Source organism: Vombatus ursinus, unplaced genomic scaffold, assembly GCF_900497805.2.
Source record: "Vombatus ursinus unplaced genomic scaffold, bare-nosed wombat genome assembly UNPS02014943.1, whole genome shotgun sequence".
In the NCBI taxonomy this organism is placed as follows: domain Eukaryota; kingdom Metazoa; phylum Chordata; class Mammalia; order Diprotodontia; family Vombatidae; genus Vombatus; species Vombatus ursinus.
In genome coordinates, this window is record NW_020954721.1 from 61,715 (window position 1) to 81,378 (window position 19,664).

General features: G+C 34.5%; 2 protein-coding genes across 2 annotated transcripts in view; both read left to right on the top strand.

Annotated features, from left to right (window-relative positions):
* Positions 1-13,380, top strand: part of LOC114029956 (olfactory receptor 14I1-like) — a 21,530-nt gene extending 8,150 nt beyond the window's left edge. Inside the window, exon 2 of the mRNA XM_027844603.1 lies at positions 13,331-13,380. Coding sequence (XP_027700404.1) covers positions 13,331-13,380 — 50 coding nt within the window. The remainder of the gene's footprint in view (positions 1-13,330) is intronic.
* A 6-nt stretch (positions 13,381-13,386) lies between these two features.
* Positions 13,387-14,286, top strand: LOC114029965 (olfactory receptor 14I1-like; the record flags this gene model as incomplete). The annotated part of the gene is made up of 1 exon (XM_027844611.1): positions 13,387-14,286. A coding segment is annotated over exon 1 (900 nt), but the record flags the coding sequence as incomplete, so codon positions are not given.
* Between the last annotated feature and the right edge of the window lie 5,378 nt (positions 14,287-19,664).

A 19,664-nucleotide genomic window follows, 5' to 3' on the forward strand; every position in this document is an offset into this window, starting at 1 on the left:
ACACACCACTATCCCTGGTGAACATCAGTGAAAATATTTTAAATAAAATGCTAGGAACTTGGCTACAATACCACATTAAAAAATTTACAGACTATGACCAGATTGGTTTCATACCTGGAAGGCAGGTTTGGTTCAACAAAAAGAATTCTGTAAATATGGTTCATAATATAAGAAATGAAATCTTAAGAGGCCCTCAGAAAATCTTCAGGACCTGAGGTTTGGTCTGAGTGAAGTATAAACATCTCTAGGCTGAAGCCACTGAACGAACAAATAGTGGGCCCTGTGGGAAGCTGACTAGACTTTCAGAAATTTCATCTCAACTTTCACCTCCTTCATGGCCTCAAGAAATTTCACCTTGGTCACTTTCACCTCACAGCCTCAGGAATTTTCACTTCATGAACTTTTGCCTCACAAATTTTCATCTAAGGAGCAACACCCTGCTGAGTGGAGGAAGACTGAAGGATCCCTTGCTGCTTCAGGAAGGCAGGCCTAGCTTTGCTGACCAGATGTGATCTGTGGCTGTGAGCAAGGAAGAGAAAATGCAAGCCCAGTAAGAGTAGTACTGGACGGAGCAAAATAATTTTCAGGACAGCATGATTGAGGCCATAACTGTGGCTTAAAGAGAGAGGAGAGGAGTCTTTGAGGTTGAACCCTCTGATGGAATTAAAAAAAAAAAACAGTAAAGAGGATCTGAGGCCTTGGGCAATGTTGCCAACAGCATGGGATTAAAACTTGATAATAATATTAAGCTGCTAAAATGAAATAGGACGAATTAAAAATAAAAATGAGTAAACAAAGGAAAAAGAACCCTACCATTGATAGCTACTTTGGTGTAAAAGAAGATCTAGGTTCATAGTGAGATAGAAAAAGCCATTGCTACTTCAAAGAGTAATGTCTAATGGTCACAAGCTCAAAAAGAATTCTTGGAAGAACTTCAAAAGAATTCAAAAGTCACATAAGAGAGAATGAGGAAAAATTAGGGAAAAAAAGCAACTCAAGAAAATTATGAAAAGAAAGTTAACCAATTGGAAAAAGAGATACAAAAATCTTAAGGAAGAAAATAAGTCTTGAAAACTGGAATTGGGCAAATAGAATCCAATGGCATTATAAGACACCAAGAGATAATAAAACTGGAAAAATGGAAGTGAATCAGAAACATTTCATTCGAAAAACAACTGATCTGGAGAATAGATCAAAGAGAGACAATTTAAGAATTGTCAGACTGCTTGAAAGTTAGAAGGAAAAAATAATCTGGATGCAATATTATAAGAAATTATTAAGGAAAATTGCCCTGAAACTCTAGAACAGGAGGGTAAAGTAGAAATAGAAAGAAATCTACCATTTACCATCTGAAAGACATTCCAAGAAGAACACTTAAAATAACATCATAGACAAATTTCAAAATTCCCCGGTTAAGAAGAAAATATTTCAAGCAAGAAGAAAACAAATACTGTAGGAAAACAGTCAGGATTTCTCAAAACCTAAAAGCTTCTACACTAAAAGACTGTAGGTCTTGGAACCTTATATTTCAAAGAGCAAAGGAGCTTGACTGCATCAAAAATAATTTACCCAGTAAAGTTGAGCATAATTCTGAATGGAAAAAAGGACATTCAATGAACTGGAAGCTTTCAGGCATTTGTAACAAAAAGGTGAGAATGTAATGGAAAATTTGAAATAAAATATCCAGAAGAAATATAAGGAAAAATTAAAGACTAATTATAAGGTACTGATTAAGCTCAAACTATTTACTTATGACATATGAAAATGTTACCAATATTCTTAAAATGGTCATCATTACTAAGGTAGTTTGAAAGAAAGATTGAGGCTGAGTTATGTAAGTGGGGTGATTCTACAAAACAAAATTGGGTAGGAAAAGTAAAAAAAGGAGCAATTTTCTCAGAAAAAGGGGCATGACAAGTATCCAGGACAACTCCAAGTGACTCATGATAGAGAATGCTATCCACATCCAGAAGAAGAACTGTGGAGTCTGAGTGCAGATCTAGGAATATTGACATATTATTTACTCTCTCTCCCTCCATCTCTCTCTCTTTTTCTCATACACACACCTTTTTTTTTGTTGTTTGTTTCTTCTTTCTTGTGGTTTTTCCCTTGGGTTCTGGTTCTTCTTTGAAGCATGACTAATGTGAAAGTAGGATCAAGATGGATGCATATGTGGAGCCTGTATTGGGTTGCATGCTGTCTTGGGGTGGGGGGAGGGAGACATAGGGAGAGGGTTTGGAACTCAGGGTCTTGAGTAGGTTAATGTTGAGGACTGGAAATGAGTGAGTAAATTTATTAAAAAAAAGAAAAAAGGAAAAAGTGACATGGAAGGAGGAACTAATAAAGAAGAGGTGGGGGTGGAGGGCTGGCAATGTTGGAACCTGACTGTCCTCTGAGTTGAAGAGAAAACAGCATATCTATCTGGAGAAGTTTAGAAGTCTTCTGAAATTTTAGAGAAATGAGAAACCTGGGTGACAAGGTGAGGGAGGGACTTTTAGGGAGGTGGGTAAGTAAGTAATAAGGGGGTAAAGGGAGAAGATAAGGTAACAGGGATAGGGTAAAAATAGAGGCTGAGAAAGAAAACAAGGACCAAAAATAAGATGGAGGGAAATTCACAAATAGTAATTTTAACTTTGAATGTGAATGAGATAAACTCACCCATAAGACAGAAGTGTATGGCAGAATAGATTAAAGATAAGAATCTGACAATATGTTGTTTACAAGAAATACATTTAAGAATGAGAGATATACACAAAGTTGAAATAGAGAGCAGAGGTAGAATTTATTATGCTTCAGCTGATGTAAAAAAGGCAAAAATAACAATTATGGTCTCAGGCAAAGTTATAGTTAAAATAGATTTATAAAAAAGATAGAGGAACTACATGTTACTAAAAGGTACCATAGACAATGAACCAATACCAATACTGAACCTATATGCACCAAATACTATAGCATCTAAATTTTTAAAAGAAAAGTTAAATGAATTACAGGTGGAGATAGATAGTTGTACTGTAATAGTAGAGGGCATTAATCTACCCCTCTCAGAGCTTGATAAATCTAACAAAAATAAATAGGAAAGAAATTAAGAAAATGAATAGAATTCTAGATAAGCTAGATATAATAGATATTTGGAGAGAACTAATTGGAAATAGAAAGAAATACACCTTTTTCTCAGTGGTTCATGATATATTTGCAAAGTTTTACCATATATTACTACATAAAATTATTGTAGCTAAAAGCAGAAAAACAAAAACATTAAAAATATTCTTTTCAGATAATAATGCAATAAAATTATAAGGGACCAAGAAACCTAGGTTAAAAACTAATTGAAGATTAAACAACCTAATCTTAAAGAATGAGTAGGTTAAAGAACAGATCATAGAAATAATCAATAGTATCATTAAAGAGAATGACAATGACGAGACATCATCTAAAAACCTATAGGATACAGCAAAAACAGTCATTAGAGGAAAAGGTATGCCTCTAAATACTTACATCAATAAAACAGAGAAAGAACAGACTAATAAATTGGATATGCAATTAAAAAAACTAGAAAAAGAACAAATTACAAATCCCCAATTAAACACAAAATTAGAAATCCTAAAAATTAAAGGTGATATTAATAAAATTTTGAGTAAAAAACATTGAATTAATAAATAAAACTAGGCATAGGTTTTATGAAAAAAAGAACAAATTTAATATCTAATCGTTTAATTTGATTAAAAAAGAGAGAAGAAAACCCAATTATTTGTATCAAAAATAAAATGGGTGACTATGCCATTAATGAATATGAAATTAAAGCAATTATAAGGAGTTATTTTGCCCAATTATATGCCAATTACTTTTACAATTTAAGTGCAATGGAAGAATATTTACAAAAATAAAATTCATTAAATTAGCAGGAGATGCAAAGGAATATCTAAATAGACCTATTTTAGAAAAATAAATTGAAGAGATTATAAATGAGCTTCCTAAGAGAAAAGCACCAGATTGACAAGTGAATTGTATCAAACATTTAAAGATCTTCTAATTCCAATGTTAAATAATTTATTTGGAATAATAAGCAAAGAAAGTATCCTACCAAATTCCTTTTGTGAAATAAATATGATATTGATTCCTAAACCAGGAAGTGTAAAAACAGAAAAAGAAAATTATAGATCAATTTCATTAATGAATATGTATGCAAAAATCCTAAATAAAAAACTAGCTAAAAGATTACAACAATATGTTACAAAGATTATACATTATGGTCAAGTGAGATGTATATCAGGAATACAAAGCTCATTTAACATAAGAAAAACTATCAATATAATTGATTATATCAATAATAAAGGTAAAAAAGCCATACAATTGTATCATACAGAAAAAAAAACTTTTGATGAAATACAACAGTCGTTTTTATTAAAAGCACTTGTAAGAATTGGTATAAAAGGATTTTTCCTTAACTTTGTAAACATTTAGCTAAAGCTATCAACAAACATTATTTGTAGTGGGGATAAACTAGAAACTATCCCAGTAAGATCAGGTGTGAAACAAGGATGCCCACTGTCACCAATATTATTCAATATTGTATTGGAAATTTTAGCACCAGCAATAAGGAAGATAAAAAAAAAAGGAATCAGAATAAGGAATGAGTTAAGAAAACCTTCTCTTTTTGTGGATGATATGATGATATGCTTGGAATACCCCAAAGATTCAACTAAAAAGTTAGTTGAACATTAATAATTTTAGCAAAGTAGCAGGGTATAAAGTAAATCCACATGAATCATCAGTATTCTTATATGTCACACATAAAAACTCTTCAAGAAGAGATTGTACAAAATATCCCATTTAAAGTAACTCTAGGCAGCATTAAATACCTAAGAATACATCTGCCATTACAAATCCAGGAGCTATGTAATAAAATTATGAAAAACTTTTTATACAAATAAAATAAAATTTATATAATTGGAGAAATATGAATTGCTCATGGGTAGGCAAGAGTGATATAATAAAAATGCCAATTTTACCCAATTTACCTAATTTACATATTCATATTCAAATTGCATATTCAATGCCATCCCAATAAATTATCATTTTTTTATGAAATTGGAAAACAATAATAACAAAATTCTTTTGGGAAAATAAAAAGCTAAGGATATCCAAGGAAATAATAGAAAAAAAAAGTAAAGTAAGGAGGATTGGCAGTACCAGATCTTACAAAATATTATAAAACATTAATTACCAAATCTATCTGGTACTGGCTAAGAAATAGAAAGATGGATCAATGGAATAGAGTAGACATACAATTTACAGCTGTAAATAAACATAATAACAATATCTTTGACAAGTGTAAAGACAAGATTTTGGGTTAAGAACTCATTATTGGGCAAAAATTATGAGGAATACTGGAAAGCAGTATGGCAGAAACTGGGCATAGATCAATATCTTTTTTTTTTTTATTATTGGTGAAGCAACTGGGGTTATGTGACTTGCCCAGAGTCACACAACAAGTGATTGTTATGTGTCTGAGTCCATATTTGAACTCAGGTCCTCCTGACTCAAGGGCCAGTGCTTTATCTACTGCAACGCCTAACTGCTCTCATAGACCACTATCTTACACCATTTACCAAGATAAGGTCAAAATGGATACATGACCTATGTCATGTCTCCTCTATGAAAAGGAGATATCATAAGAAAATTAGAAGAACATGGAACATATTTTTTTTAGACCTGTAGATTGATGAGCAATTTATCAGTAAACAAGAAATAGAGAGCAGAATGAGGGATAAAATGGATAATTTTGTTTACATTAAATTACAAAGGTTTCGTACAAATAAAACAAATGTTGCCAATATCAGAAGGATAGTAGAAAATTGGGAAATGACATTTTATAGATAGTTTATCAGATAAAGGTCTCATTTGAAAATATACAAAGAACTTTGTCAAATCTCTACAAATATGAATCATTCCCCAGTTGAAAAAAGGTCAAAAGATATGAACAGGCAATTTTCTAATGAAGAAATCAAAACAATTTATAGTCATTTGAAAAAATGCTCTAAATAATTATTAATTAGAAATGCAAATTAAAATAACCTTGCAATATCATTTTACATCTGCCAGACTGGCTAAAATAATTCAAGGGAAAAGTGACAAATGTTGTAGGGGACATGGAAAAATTGTGACACCAATTCATTGTTGGTGGAATTGTGAACTGATCCAACCATTTGGAGAGCTATACTGTGCCCAAAAAGCTATTATAATATCTATGCCTTTTGACCCAACAATAACACTACTTGGTCTGTTTCCAAAGCTGATTAGGGAAAAAGAAAAAAGAGGTTATATGTTCTAAAATGTTTGTACTGGCTCTGTTTGTGGTGGTAAAGAACTGGAAATTACAGGGATGTCCACCAATTGGGAAATGACTAAAGAAGTTGTGGTTTATGATTGTGAAGGAACACTACTGTGCCATAAGAAATGAGGAGCTCAACGATCTTAAAAAAACATGTAAAGACTTGCTTGAAATAATGAAGAGCAAAATGAGTAGAACCAAGAGAACATTGTATACTGTAACAGCAATATTGTTTTGAAAATGAATTTGAGTGAAAAAGTTATTTTCACTATTATAAATATCCAAATTAACTACAAAGGACATAGGAAGCAAGATACTATCTGCATCCAGAGAAAGAACTGATAAATAGAAGTATGTATAGAATAATTTTATATATCTCTCTATCTATCTGTTTCCATATACCCATATACCTATTTGTGTCTAATTGTAGCTATCTTTAGTGCAGGGTGAAGGGAGGGTAGAAAAAAAGAAAGAAATTTACATGATAATTTTGTTGTATATTTGAAAGGAATACAAAGTTCTATTTAGTAGCTTTTCAGTTTCATGTGCAATCACCATTTTATTATATTGTATTATGTTATGGAAATGCTTGTTTTATTCAATAAATATGTATTAATATAAAAAATAAAAGGGAAAATAATATGAAATGAAAATCATGATTTTACAAATACGTGCTAAAAGACTTTTGACAAAATCCATCGTATTTTTCTATTAAAAATCTGGTAATCAAAGGAATAAATGGAATTTTCTTTAACATGATAAATGATACTTATTTAAAATCAAGATTAGTTTTTCATATACAAACTTTATTTCCTATGCACCACTGACCACTACTTTTAGTTCCATTATCCTTAACCATATTTTCCAATGTTGCACTCTAGATCTACTCACTCCCCTTATGCTATACTCTCAGGAATGCTTGGTCAATCATTACAAAATTTTATTTAATTTATTAATTTTTATTTTTGTTTTCAATTCCAAGCACTCTCCCTTGACACACCTCCTTACCCACTCACTGAAAAGGGAAGAATTGTGATACTCAACATCATATACACACACACATACACACATATGCACATAAATGTATACATATATGTACATATATATATGCAAAATATATTTCCACGTTATCCATTTAGCAAAATGCAAGAACAATAATATCCTTCAATCTGCACTCAGAGCCTCCCAGTTGTTTATCTGGTGGTGGATAACATTGCTCATCATGATTCCTTTGGAATTGTCATGGATCATTGTATTGATTAGACTTCCTAAGTCTTTCAGAAATGATTATTGTTATAATATTACTTTTACTGTGTACAATATTTTCCTGGTTTCACTTACTTGGCATCAATTGATATGACTTTCCAGTGTTTTTGTCCAACCATGCACTTTATCATTTCTTTTTTCTTTTTCTTTTTTTCTTTTTTCTTTTTTTTTTTTTTTTTTGGCTAGGAAGTGAGGTTAAGTGACTTGCCCAGGGTCACACAGCTAGTAAGTGTTATGTGTCTGAGGCCAGATTTGAACTCAGGTCCTCCTGAATCCAGGGCTGGTGCTCTATCTACTGTGACACCTACTTCATCATTTCTTATAGCACAATAGTATTCCATCACAATCATACACCATAGCTTATTCAGCCATTCATCAATTGATGGACATCCTTTTAGTTTCTAATTCTTTACCACCACAAAAAGAACTGTTTCAAATATTTTTGTACCTGGAACTGCTTTCATTTTTTCTCAGACTTAGTAGAGATATTGCTGCTTGTTTTTGTCTTAAAAATATATCTTATTCTTAGCCACACTTTCCAATATCAGTTTCACTTCGACTCATATATTTTATTCATTCATTCTGGTAGCAGCACAAAAGTTAAGGCAATTTTTTAACAACCAGCTCTTCAAAACAATTTATCCAAAATATACCTTTAAGTTTAACCTATGTTATAAAATTTTTCTCCATCCTTTTACAAATCTAGACAATCAACACCACAACAAATCAAGATCTGATTTGTGATTTTTGAGGAGTAAATTATCACATTGAAAATTTAACAATTGGACCTCCTAAGTCAGTTGGGGTGACACCAGCAGAATCCTAAAAATATACCTTAATTTCCACTATCACTTCCAGACTCTCACTCTATTATTATCACTCAGCGGACTCTCCTTTGAGGTTCATTAGTTTGTACTTTATATCCACTAAAAGTTATGATAGCTATTCTCTACCAACATCCACAACATTAACCTTCCTTTCTCAATGAGTTCAGTGCCTGGTTCACAATCTTTTTCTCAAACTCTTGCTTTTATACTAGAAAATTTCACTATACATATTGATATTGTCTAAAGAGCCCCAGGTTCCCAGTTCTTCAAACTGCTCAATCCTCATGACTTATTTTTCCATTCTATCTCAGCTACAAAGATGATTATAATTTTGATTTTTTCATCGTATGCAAAAGTTGTATTTCTATGAACAGAAACTCCAAATTTCCTTCATTTCACCACAATCTTATTTTTATCCAGACTTCTCTCACCCATGTAACTTCTTTGTCATCGCCATGATCTCAAATGCCTCCATTCCTTAGTTACCCCACTCTCCCAAGCCATTAAACCTGAACTAGTTACACTCTCCTCCCTTCCCTATTTCAACCCCTTGATAAACCTTTTCAACTCTTCACAATTCACTTCATTCAAGTTCCTTGTCCCATTGTCCTATTAGGAATCATACAATCATACCTTGCCAAATCTCAAACCTGGATTACTCCTATCATTTGTTTCCTGCACTCCTATTCATGTGTTGAGGAATGGAAATGGTCAAAGTCACCAAAGCTTACCGCCTGGGTCCCTTACAAATTGAAGACATCCAGTAATATCAACAGGACACTGTAACAAAGCAATTCTTTCATGCCTCTGTAATTTATTCACTAAACCAAACACCACACGACTATTCCATCCTTTTCCCTTCCTCCTCAAACTTCTTACAGCATCCTTCCCCTCACTCTCTGAGTTAAGGACCTTCCTTTATAATTCTCTGAGAATAATATTGAGGTCATTCACCAAGAGCTCTTTATTCTCTCCTCTTCCTCAACACATCACTCAGATATATTACCAAACTCTCTCCTCCTTTGTGTACGTCTCACATAAAGATATGGCCCCTTTCCTTGCAAAGGCAACTCCCTAAAGCAAACTACTCTTGATTCTATCCCATCTTCAGTAAATGGACCATCCATAATACCTATCATCTTATATCTCTGCTCCCTTCTTCAGTGGCTAAACTTTTTGTGAAAATAGTTTACACTTACGTATATCTATTTTTATCTCTTTTTACTCTCTGCAAACTACCTTTGAACCTCAACATTTCACTGAAACTTCTCTCACCCAAGTTTCCAAATATCTCTTGATTGCTGATTCTATTGGCCTTTTCATTATCTTTATCTTTCTCGATCTCTCTAAAGACTTCAACCATAGTAATCAAACTTTCTCTTGGGTACTCTTTCCCCTCTGTTTTTTGTTGGTGACATTATTTTCTCTTTGTTCTCCTTCTACTTGTTTGGCCATTTCATCTCAATTTCCTTTGAGGATGATTATTCAGGTCATATCAACTTATTTTGTATATCATCAGTACTCTATCTGGGATTCTACCCTTTTTGTCCTATAGTACTTCTTTGGTGATTTCTTTATTGTCAGTTATCTAATTTATGTAAGTAATTCCCAGATTGGAACCAGCAATATTAAAGCTCTATATAAAACTTAAAGCATTATATACATTTTAATTATATATATATGTATATACATAGTTTTATAATTATATAATTCCAACAGATGATGATGATGATGATGATGATGATGGCTCTTTGTCCATCAAATCTTAGACATACATAAAAGATCAAACTTTTCTCATTAGGTTTCGAACTCTATTTCATTTTGCTTGATGTTACACATTACACACATACTCACATCCACAAATACAGATACTAATGAAGTTACGGTATGTATTTTTGGCCCCCAAAAGTTCATACATTTTTAGGTGTATGAAGTAAATATATTATGTGTTTATATGCAGAGAGATATTTAGAGATACACATATATAAATGCATGCATAGATAGGTGATAGGCAGAAAGACAGAGAGACAGCCATGCTTATCGCTGTATAGTCAATATTTTTTCCCATGAAGATCAAAGTCTATCCTCTAAAGTACACTTAAAAGAAAGCAAGTGAAATGGACTTGCATTTTGGAAAAGATTGTAGGTTACATGGAAGATCCTCATGGACTACAGAAGTCCTAATGGACCTTATAAGTTTAAAGGATGAACTTATTTCTCTGTGTTATTAATAAAAGGACCTCTACCTTAACTAATTATACTCAACGGAAAAATCAGAGAATGTGTGGCTAATAAGGATGAGATTATAACCTCAGCTCCTCTAGGGACTTCAGGAAACATTTCTCCAAAGGACACTGGGCAGTATATTTCCGCTCGCCTAATGTTCATCAAAATTTTCAGCAAATCTAGTGGTTTCACATGGTACAGTTCCAGCTCCAACTGCCCTCTGAAGCTCCAAGTGAGAACAGAGCCAACTTAGTGAGGATAGAGAAAACCTTTGAATGCTGTCAAACACCTGTGATTCAGTAAGAAAAAAATACATACTTTGGAAATGAGAAATGCCATAAATCTTCACTCAGGTATTGCTTTGTTTGATATTTCATTTCTGAATGATCAATTTGCTTAGTTAATAAAGTGGGTGTCAGAAGTCTTGGGTTTGGTCTCTGCATGTGGCATTACCCTTTAGATAATCATCATGGCAGACCTGAATTACGTAAAACTGCTGCTGAAATCCTTCCCCTAGGATATAGTAGCTGTGTAACTGACAGCTAGTCATTTAACTTCTCCGGGCTGCAGTGTCTCAGCAATAATATGGGTACAATACTTGCAGCATGTCCCAGAGTTTGAGCTATGAATATGTTATTGGTAAAATATTTTACAAAATAATACTAGCTAAATATTAGTTATTATTATTATTTTATCCTGCACAAACAGATACCGTCTCTAGCTCAGGTAACTCCAGATGTGCAGATTGGGATAAAAGGTACAAATTTTTATCAAAGCTGGATAAGATCTGCTCTCCCCATATCTCAGGGTTATGGGTTAGCACCCAGTGAAATTAATTCCTTTGGACAAGGCCTAACTTACTATAAACACCTTTTGTGCCAATAAAATAATTGGTGTTATAAATATTATCATTATAATTAAAATGATCACTACCATTGTTATTTAACAGGTAGCATAACAATAGCCAGAAAAATGACCTTGTAGGAAGAAATACCTGGATTCAAATCCAGACGCTGATAGAAACTATTTTTTTTTTTGTGCCTCTAGCCAAATCACTTAACTTCCCAGTGCTTGAGGCCACTAAGACTATTATTAGTTTATGTCACTGAAGTTGCAGGAGAGATTTATTCTCCTGGTATATTCCTACTTTTATAAAATCACAGACTTCATCAAATATTATTATTAGAGAATTCATTTAGTATATGAGAGAAGGAGAGAGAGAGAGAGAGAGAGAGAGAGAATGATTCCCAATGTAAATGACAAGGGACAAACAGTTATTCTTATGCTTATATTCTTATTGTTTTTAATGCCTTGGACTTTTAGCTCTTCAACTTGTACACATATGTCTTATGTCACCAAAAATTATACACTCTAAAAATAGGGAAAACAGAAATCAAATAATCGAAGTTATTAAGGTAAGATAGGAAAAATACTATCCCAGCAATATATCTGAATGTACATATGGTGATTAGTGTTACTAAGAGGAATTAATAAATTAGAATTAATTAATTAAATTAATAAGGTCAGTATCATAATTACAGATGTGAGGTAGGAAAATGGTAAATCTACTGGAAACAAAAGTCTTTACAGCAAATCCTTAGAGATTATCAAAGGTCAGCACAGGACATGAGATATACTATCAAAACTATTTTGAACCTATGATGAATTTTTTGTTACTACAACAAATAATAATGATAATAATTAATAAGAGTATAGTTCTTTAAAATTTTCAAAGATTTATTTGTTTTTCTTGAAGATGGTATCTCCTATTCTAATTATTCTCAAAGAAAAACTTAAAGGATTTAAAGCAACTAATAATGGCCATACCTTTGAGTAGATCCCAAGGAAAGAGTGTTCTATATGGAACCTGAAGATCTGAGACTATAAAGGGGCTTTGCCACCCACTACCTGTGGTAGCCCAAGAAAGTCCTGTACCTCTCTAGGCTGGCTATGTAGTTAACAAAACTATTTACATGAACTCTGAAATCTCATGGAGCTTCGAGTCTATTATCCTGTGATTCAACTTAAAAGATTCCTCCAATGAGTCAGAAATTCACTTCCTCCAGGCCCTCAGCAATTCTTGTTTATGTATTAATGAGCTTCTGACCATTGAGTAGTGGTTTTAGTTTGGTCCCACCTCTCAGATGTCTGAAATAGACACCAGAGCATTGACATCCTAAAAAATGGAAATGCATATGTTCACAGAATAGACAGGGCTATGGGTGCCTAAAGTCTCACTGAAAACTAAAGTTTTAGTTAGCACAATGAGTCTGGCAATACAAAGTACTCAATAAATGGTCTATTTATCAATCATTTTGATCTATCTTTATGTATGTGAACAGATACATGTTTTGCATATGCTGGTATCTTGCAAAAGGGGAATCAATCTAGGAATTGTAGTGGTGAGTGTGTGTGTGTGTGTGTGTGTGTGTGTGTGTGTGTGTGTGTGTGTAGAGCAAGTCTGGAGTGGAGGTCTTGTTGAATAACTTAATTCAAGGAGGCTCAGGTTGTATAGTGGGGTAGATATTTTCAATTTCTGGATTGAATGTAGTTGCAGTACAATGGTAAGTCATACCTTAACTTTTAAAATGGTCTCATTGCTTTCTAACATGGTGAGTAAGAAGAGATTGAAGTTCGTGCACTCTTTGTATAACAAAATATTTCTGTGCTCTGCTTTTAGAATTTGGCATCTTCTGCTCATACTGCTTCAAGACGAATTACAGGACCTGAGAAGACATGAGCAATTGTACGATCATCATGGAATTCTTCCTTATGGAGTTTTCTAGCACCCGAGAGCTGCAGGTCTTACATGCTATTCTTTTCTTGTTGATATATATTGCAGCCCTAATGGGGAATCTCCTCACTATTGCTGCCATTGTCACTGACCCACACCTTCATTCTCCAATGTATTTTTTTCTAAGCAACTTATCCCTGTTGGATCTTGGCTGCATCTCAGTCACTCTTCCCAAATTCATTGTGAATTCCTTGACAGGCAATCAATCCATCTCTCTCCATGGTTGTGCTGCTCAGATTTTCTTCTTCATCTTCTTTGCTGCAACTGAATGTGCTTTGCTTGTGGCTATGTCCTATGACCGCTTTGTGGCCATTTGCCACCCCCTGCACTATGGGGTCACCATGACACCACTCCGTTGTTTTTGGGTGGCAGTTGCTTCATGGGTCAGTGGACTCCTCTATTCAGCTGTCCATACTGGGAACATGTTCCGTTTGCCTTTCTCAGGATCCAATATGATCCATCAGTTTTTTTGTGATATCCCTCATGTCTTGAAGGTCTCATCTTCTGATGTCCGTGATACTGAGTATATTCTCCTTGCCACCAGTTCAACTTTAGTTTTATTCTGCTTTGGTTTTTTAATTATATCCTATACTTATATCTTCTCCACTGTATTTAGAATGCCCTCTGTGGAAGGGCGCTACAAAGCCTTGTCTACTTGTTTACCACAATTGATCATTCTCTTCTTATTCCTTCTTGCTGGCATGGTCACAGTCTTGGGTCCTATTTCTGACACTTCACCAGTCCAGAATCTTCTGATTTCCATGACCTACACGATATTGCCTCCATTTATGAACCCTATTATTTATAGTCTGAGGAACATGAAAATAAAGGTTGCACTGAGTAGGATAATAACAATGACCTTTTTTTTCCAGGAATGGTCCATCTTTGAAAAAATTAAAAAGTAAAAGTATATAAAAATGAGATATTGCATGCACAAGGTAACAAAAGAACTAGCCTAAAAGTGAAATTACTAGTTAATGTTTTCTCTACAAATAAAAAGTAAAGCCCCAAATATTCAGCTTGGACAATTGTTTCTTTTCCATAAGGGAGTCATTCATTAAGTTTTTTTTATTACTTAGATACATACAAGTTGACCATATAAACCTATGTCTTGATTTAATAATTCATTGGTCATGGACCTGGTACATAGGATTGAAATCAGTACACAAGTGAAAGGAAGATGGATCGCTCCCATGGGCAACAAAATTCAATGGCATAATCCTGACTGATAATAGGATTCTCTTCCAACAACACACTTTGGCTTCTCAGCTGGATGTCCTCATAGCCACGCTTTACATGCCAGAATTGACTGTTATCACACTCAGATGTTTAAAATGTACTTCTATTTCAAAGTTCAGTTTGATTATCACCATTTTCATGAAGGCTTCCATGATCCCCCATTAAAAATATCCTTTATAGAATGTGGAGGGACAAGCCAAGATGGCAGAGGAAGAAGTAAGTATATCTCACCCTTCCTAAAAATATCATCTCGGAAATATCCTGGCAGCTGAACTCGCAGAAATATAGGGCACAACAGTCCTGTAGCCCAGAAAGCTTCAGGGATTAACAGGAAAGACCTCTTTTGCTTTGGGGGAGGGGGAGCAGTATAGAATGGGAGACATCTGAGCAAGCTAGCAGAAAGCCCCACCTCAGCACAGCAGGGGAAGATCCTGAATCTCACTTGGTGGAGCAAGCAAGCACCAGCAACAGGACCCCCGAGTGTTCAGTATGCGCGGGGCAATCAGTGAAAACAGGCTTAGAAAACCACCAAGTGCTATTGTGTTCTCCTGTTGCCAAGTCTTCCAGTGCCTCAGAAAAACTCTGGGAAGCACAACTCCAAGAGGGAAAGCTCCAGACCGAGAACCATCCTGTAGCAGTGAAACATCCATCTGCAAGGGGTCTAAGAATGGAGCAAAAGTCCCAGGTGGAAACTTCCACTTCCGGGAGCCAAGATGGCAGAGTAAGAAGTAAGTCGCTCTTACCATCCCCTATTAACCTATGAAAGCCCAGAAAATATCACCCAAGTAAAAACCCTGGAACAGCTGAACCAGAAGAAAGGTGGGGTGCAGCATTCAGGTAGCTCAGGTAGCTTGAGGGATTAACCAGAAAGGCCCCTCTTGCTCTGGGGGAAGGGGAGCAATATAGAGTGGGAGGCATCCCAGCAAGCTAGCAGAAAGCCTCACTTCATCATACCAGAAGGAGATCCTGAAACCCAGGTGGTGGAGTAGGCAAACATCAACACCAGGACCCTTGAGTGCCTCAGTGAAAGCAGGAGAATGGGGGAAACCAACTTGAAAAACTACCAGGTGCCCCAGAATTCTACAGCAACCAAGCCTCCCAGTGCCTCAGCAAAACTAAGGGAAACTGCTCTCCGTGGGGCCCCCGGCAGATAAACATCCTGCAACATCCTTTTGAAAGGAGCTGAAGAAAGCCAAAGGAGGAAAGGTCCAGGTGAGCAGAAAATCTCCAGGGACCACAGCACCCAATCCTACCCCTAGAGTTCCAGTGTTGTGGATTCCAGCCCAACATCAGGTAAAAAGCCAGAATCCCACAGCAAGGGATGCTTTTCCTGTTAATCCCTGAAGCTTTCTGGGCTACAGGACTGCTGTGCCCCATCTTTCTGCTGGTTCAGCTGTTCCAGGGTATTTCCTGGAACTGATGACTCTGTGAGAGAGCAACAATCAGTCAAACAGAAACAAAAGAATGAAAAAATAGAAGGAAATGTAAAATACCTCATTGGTAAAACAACTGACCTGGAAAATAGATCCAGGAGAGAAAATTTAAAAATTATTGGTCTACGTGAAAATCACAATGAAAGAAAGAGTCTGGACAGTATCTTTCTGGAAATCATCAAGGAAAACTGCCTTGAGGTCCTAGAATCAGAGGGTAAAATAGCCATAGAAAGAATCCACTGATCACCTACTGAAAGAGATGACAAATTGAAAACACCAAAAAGTATGGTAGCCAAATTTCAAAATTACCACTTCACAGAGAAAATACTGCAAGCAGCCAGAAAGAAACAGTTTCAATATCATGGAACCACAGTCAGGATTATGCAAGACATTGCCAAATTCTTTTTATGATACATATATGGTGCTGATACCTAAACTGGGAAGAGCCAAAACAGAGAAAGAAAATTATAGACCAATTTCCCTAAAGAATACAGATGCAAAAAATTTAAATAAAATATTAAAAAATAAATTACAGCAACTTTTCAGAAGAATATTACACTATGATCAGGTAGGATTTATACCAGGAATGCAGGGCTGCTTCAATATCAGGAAAAGTGTCAGCATAATTGATCATATCAACACCAAAACTAACAGAAATGACATAATCATCCGAATAGATGCAGAAAAAAAAACTTTTGACAAAATACAACACCCATTCCTATTAAAAACATTAGAGAACATAGGAATAAATGGAGTCTTCCTCAAAATAATAAATAGCATCTATCTAAAACCTTGAGCAAGCATCATGTGTAATGGGGACAAGCTAGAAGGATTTCCAGTAAGATTGGGGGTGAAACAAGGATGTCTATTATCACCACTGTATTTCAATATCATACTAGAAACATTAGCTTTAGCAATAAGAGAAGAAAAATAAATTGAAGGTATTAGAATAGGCAAAGAAGAAACCAAGCTGTCACTCTTTGCATATGTCATGATGATATACTTAGAGACTCCTAGAGAATCAAGCAAAAAACTACTTGAAATAATAAACAATGTTAGCAAAGTTGCAGGCTATAAAATAAACCCACAAAAATCATCTGCATTTCTATGTATTACCAACAAAGTCCAACAGCAAGAGATATAAAGAGAAATTCCTTTTAAACTTACAGTAGACATTATAAAATATTTAGGACTCTACCTAAAGAAACAAACCTAGGAACTATATGAACACAATTACAAAACACTTTTCACACAAATAAAGTCAGATCTAAATAATTGGAAAAACATCAGTTGCTCATGGGTTGGCCAAGCTAATATAATAAAAATGACAATTCTACCTAAGCTAAATTACTTATTCAGTGCTATACCAAACAAACTACCAAAAATTATTTTACAGAGTTGGAAAAACTAATATAAAAAGATTCATTTGGAATAACAAAAGGTCCAGAATATCAAGGAAACTAATGAAAAGAAATGCAGGGGAAGATGGTCTAGCCAATCCAGATGATGAATTGTATTATAAAGCAGCAATCATAAAAACTAGTTGGTACTGGTTAAGAAATAGAGTGGTGGATCAGTGGAATACGTAAGGTATGTAAAACATAGTAGTCAATGACTATAGTAATCTACTATGTGATAAACCCAAAGACTCCAGCTTCTAGGATAAGAACTCACTCTTTGACAAAAATTGCTGTGAAAACTAGACAAGAATATGGTAGAAACTATGCATAGACCAAAATCTCACGCCATATACCAAAATAAAGTCAAAATGGGTTCATGATTTAGATACAAAGGCTGATACTGTAAGCAAACGGAGAGTGCAAGGAATAATTTATCTGTCGAATTTAAGGAGAACCTAAGAATTCATGACCAAACAGGAGATAGAGAACATTACAAAATGCAAAATGGATAACTTTGATTACATTAAATTGAAAAATTTTTACCCAAACAAAGCCAACACAACCAAGATTAGAAGGAAAGTAGAAAATTGAGAATGAATTTTTACGAGTGTCTCTAAAATATATAGAGAATTCAGTCAAATTTATAAGAGTACAAGTCATTTCCCAATTGTTAAATGGTCAAAGGACATGAACAGGCAGTTCTCAGATGAAAGCCATCCATAATCATATGAAAAAATAATCTAAATCAGTATTGATTAGAGAAATGCAAATCAAAACATCTCTGAGGTACCACATCACACCTATCAGACTGGCCAAGATGACAAAAGAAGAAAATGATAGATGTTGGAGAAGATGTGGGAAAATTGGAACACTAATTCATTGCTGGTGGAGCTATGAAATGATTGAACTATTTTGGAGAGTAATTTGGAACTATGCTCAAAGGGCTGTAAAAATGTGCATACCCTTTGATCCAGCAATAGCACTTCTAGGGCTATATCCCAGAGAGATCATACAAATGGAAGAAGGACCACATGTACAAAAATATTTATAGCAGCTTTTCTTGCAGTGACAAAGAACTGGAAATTGAGAGGATGCCCATGAATTGGGGAATGACTGAACAAGTTATGGTATATGAATGTAATGGAATACTATTGTGCTATATGAAATGATAAGTAGGTGGACTTCAGCAAAACCTCGAAAATCTTGTATGGACTGATGCTGACTGAAGTGAGCAGAACCAGGAGAACATTGTACACAGTACCAACCACTTTGTGTGATGACTAATATTGATAGACTTAGTCCTTCTCACCAATGCAAGGATCTAAGACATCTCCAAAGGTCTCATGATGGAAAATGCTATCCACATCCAAAGAAAGAACTCTGGAGTTTGAATACAGATATGAAGTATACTATTTGTTATTTTTTTTCCTTTGCTGTGTTTTGTTTCCTCTTTCTGGTAGATCCTCTTATTGGTTCTAATTCTTACTTACAACATCACTAATGTGAAAATATGTTTAATAGGAATATATATATATATATATATAGCTTATATCATATTGCATGCCATCTTGGTGAGGGAGGTGGAGAAAAATTTAAAACTCAAAAGCTTATGGAAGGAATTGTTGATGAATCAAATAAATTAATAAAAATAAATAAAAAACAATCCTCTTGATATATCCTTCTAGCTTTTATCCCTCCCTTATTTCTCTCCATTACAGTTCATCCTTCAGTCAGCTTCATATTGATCTTCAAATCAAAGCACAGATCTTACCGTGTTATTACCCTATGTAATAAACTTGACAAAAGGATCCCTCTGATATACCCTTTTCAAATGGTCAAAAATATATCAGTTTTCCCCCCCAAAAAAATACCTACTTTCATTCCAATATTATGGGTGTGTACATACTTAAATATGTATATTTTGACTAAAAAGCTACCCACTATAATTTCATTTGTATCTACATATGTATATGTATCTATATACACATGCATGCACACATACAGACATTAATGAAATGATGATTTGACCCCTCAAGTCCATACGATTTTATGTATATAAAAGAAGTACATTATGTGTGCACATATAGAGAGATATTTATGCACATACACATATATAAATATGCAGAGATAGGTGAGAGACAGATAGAC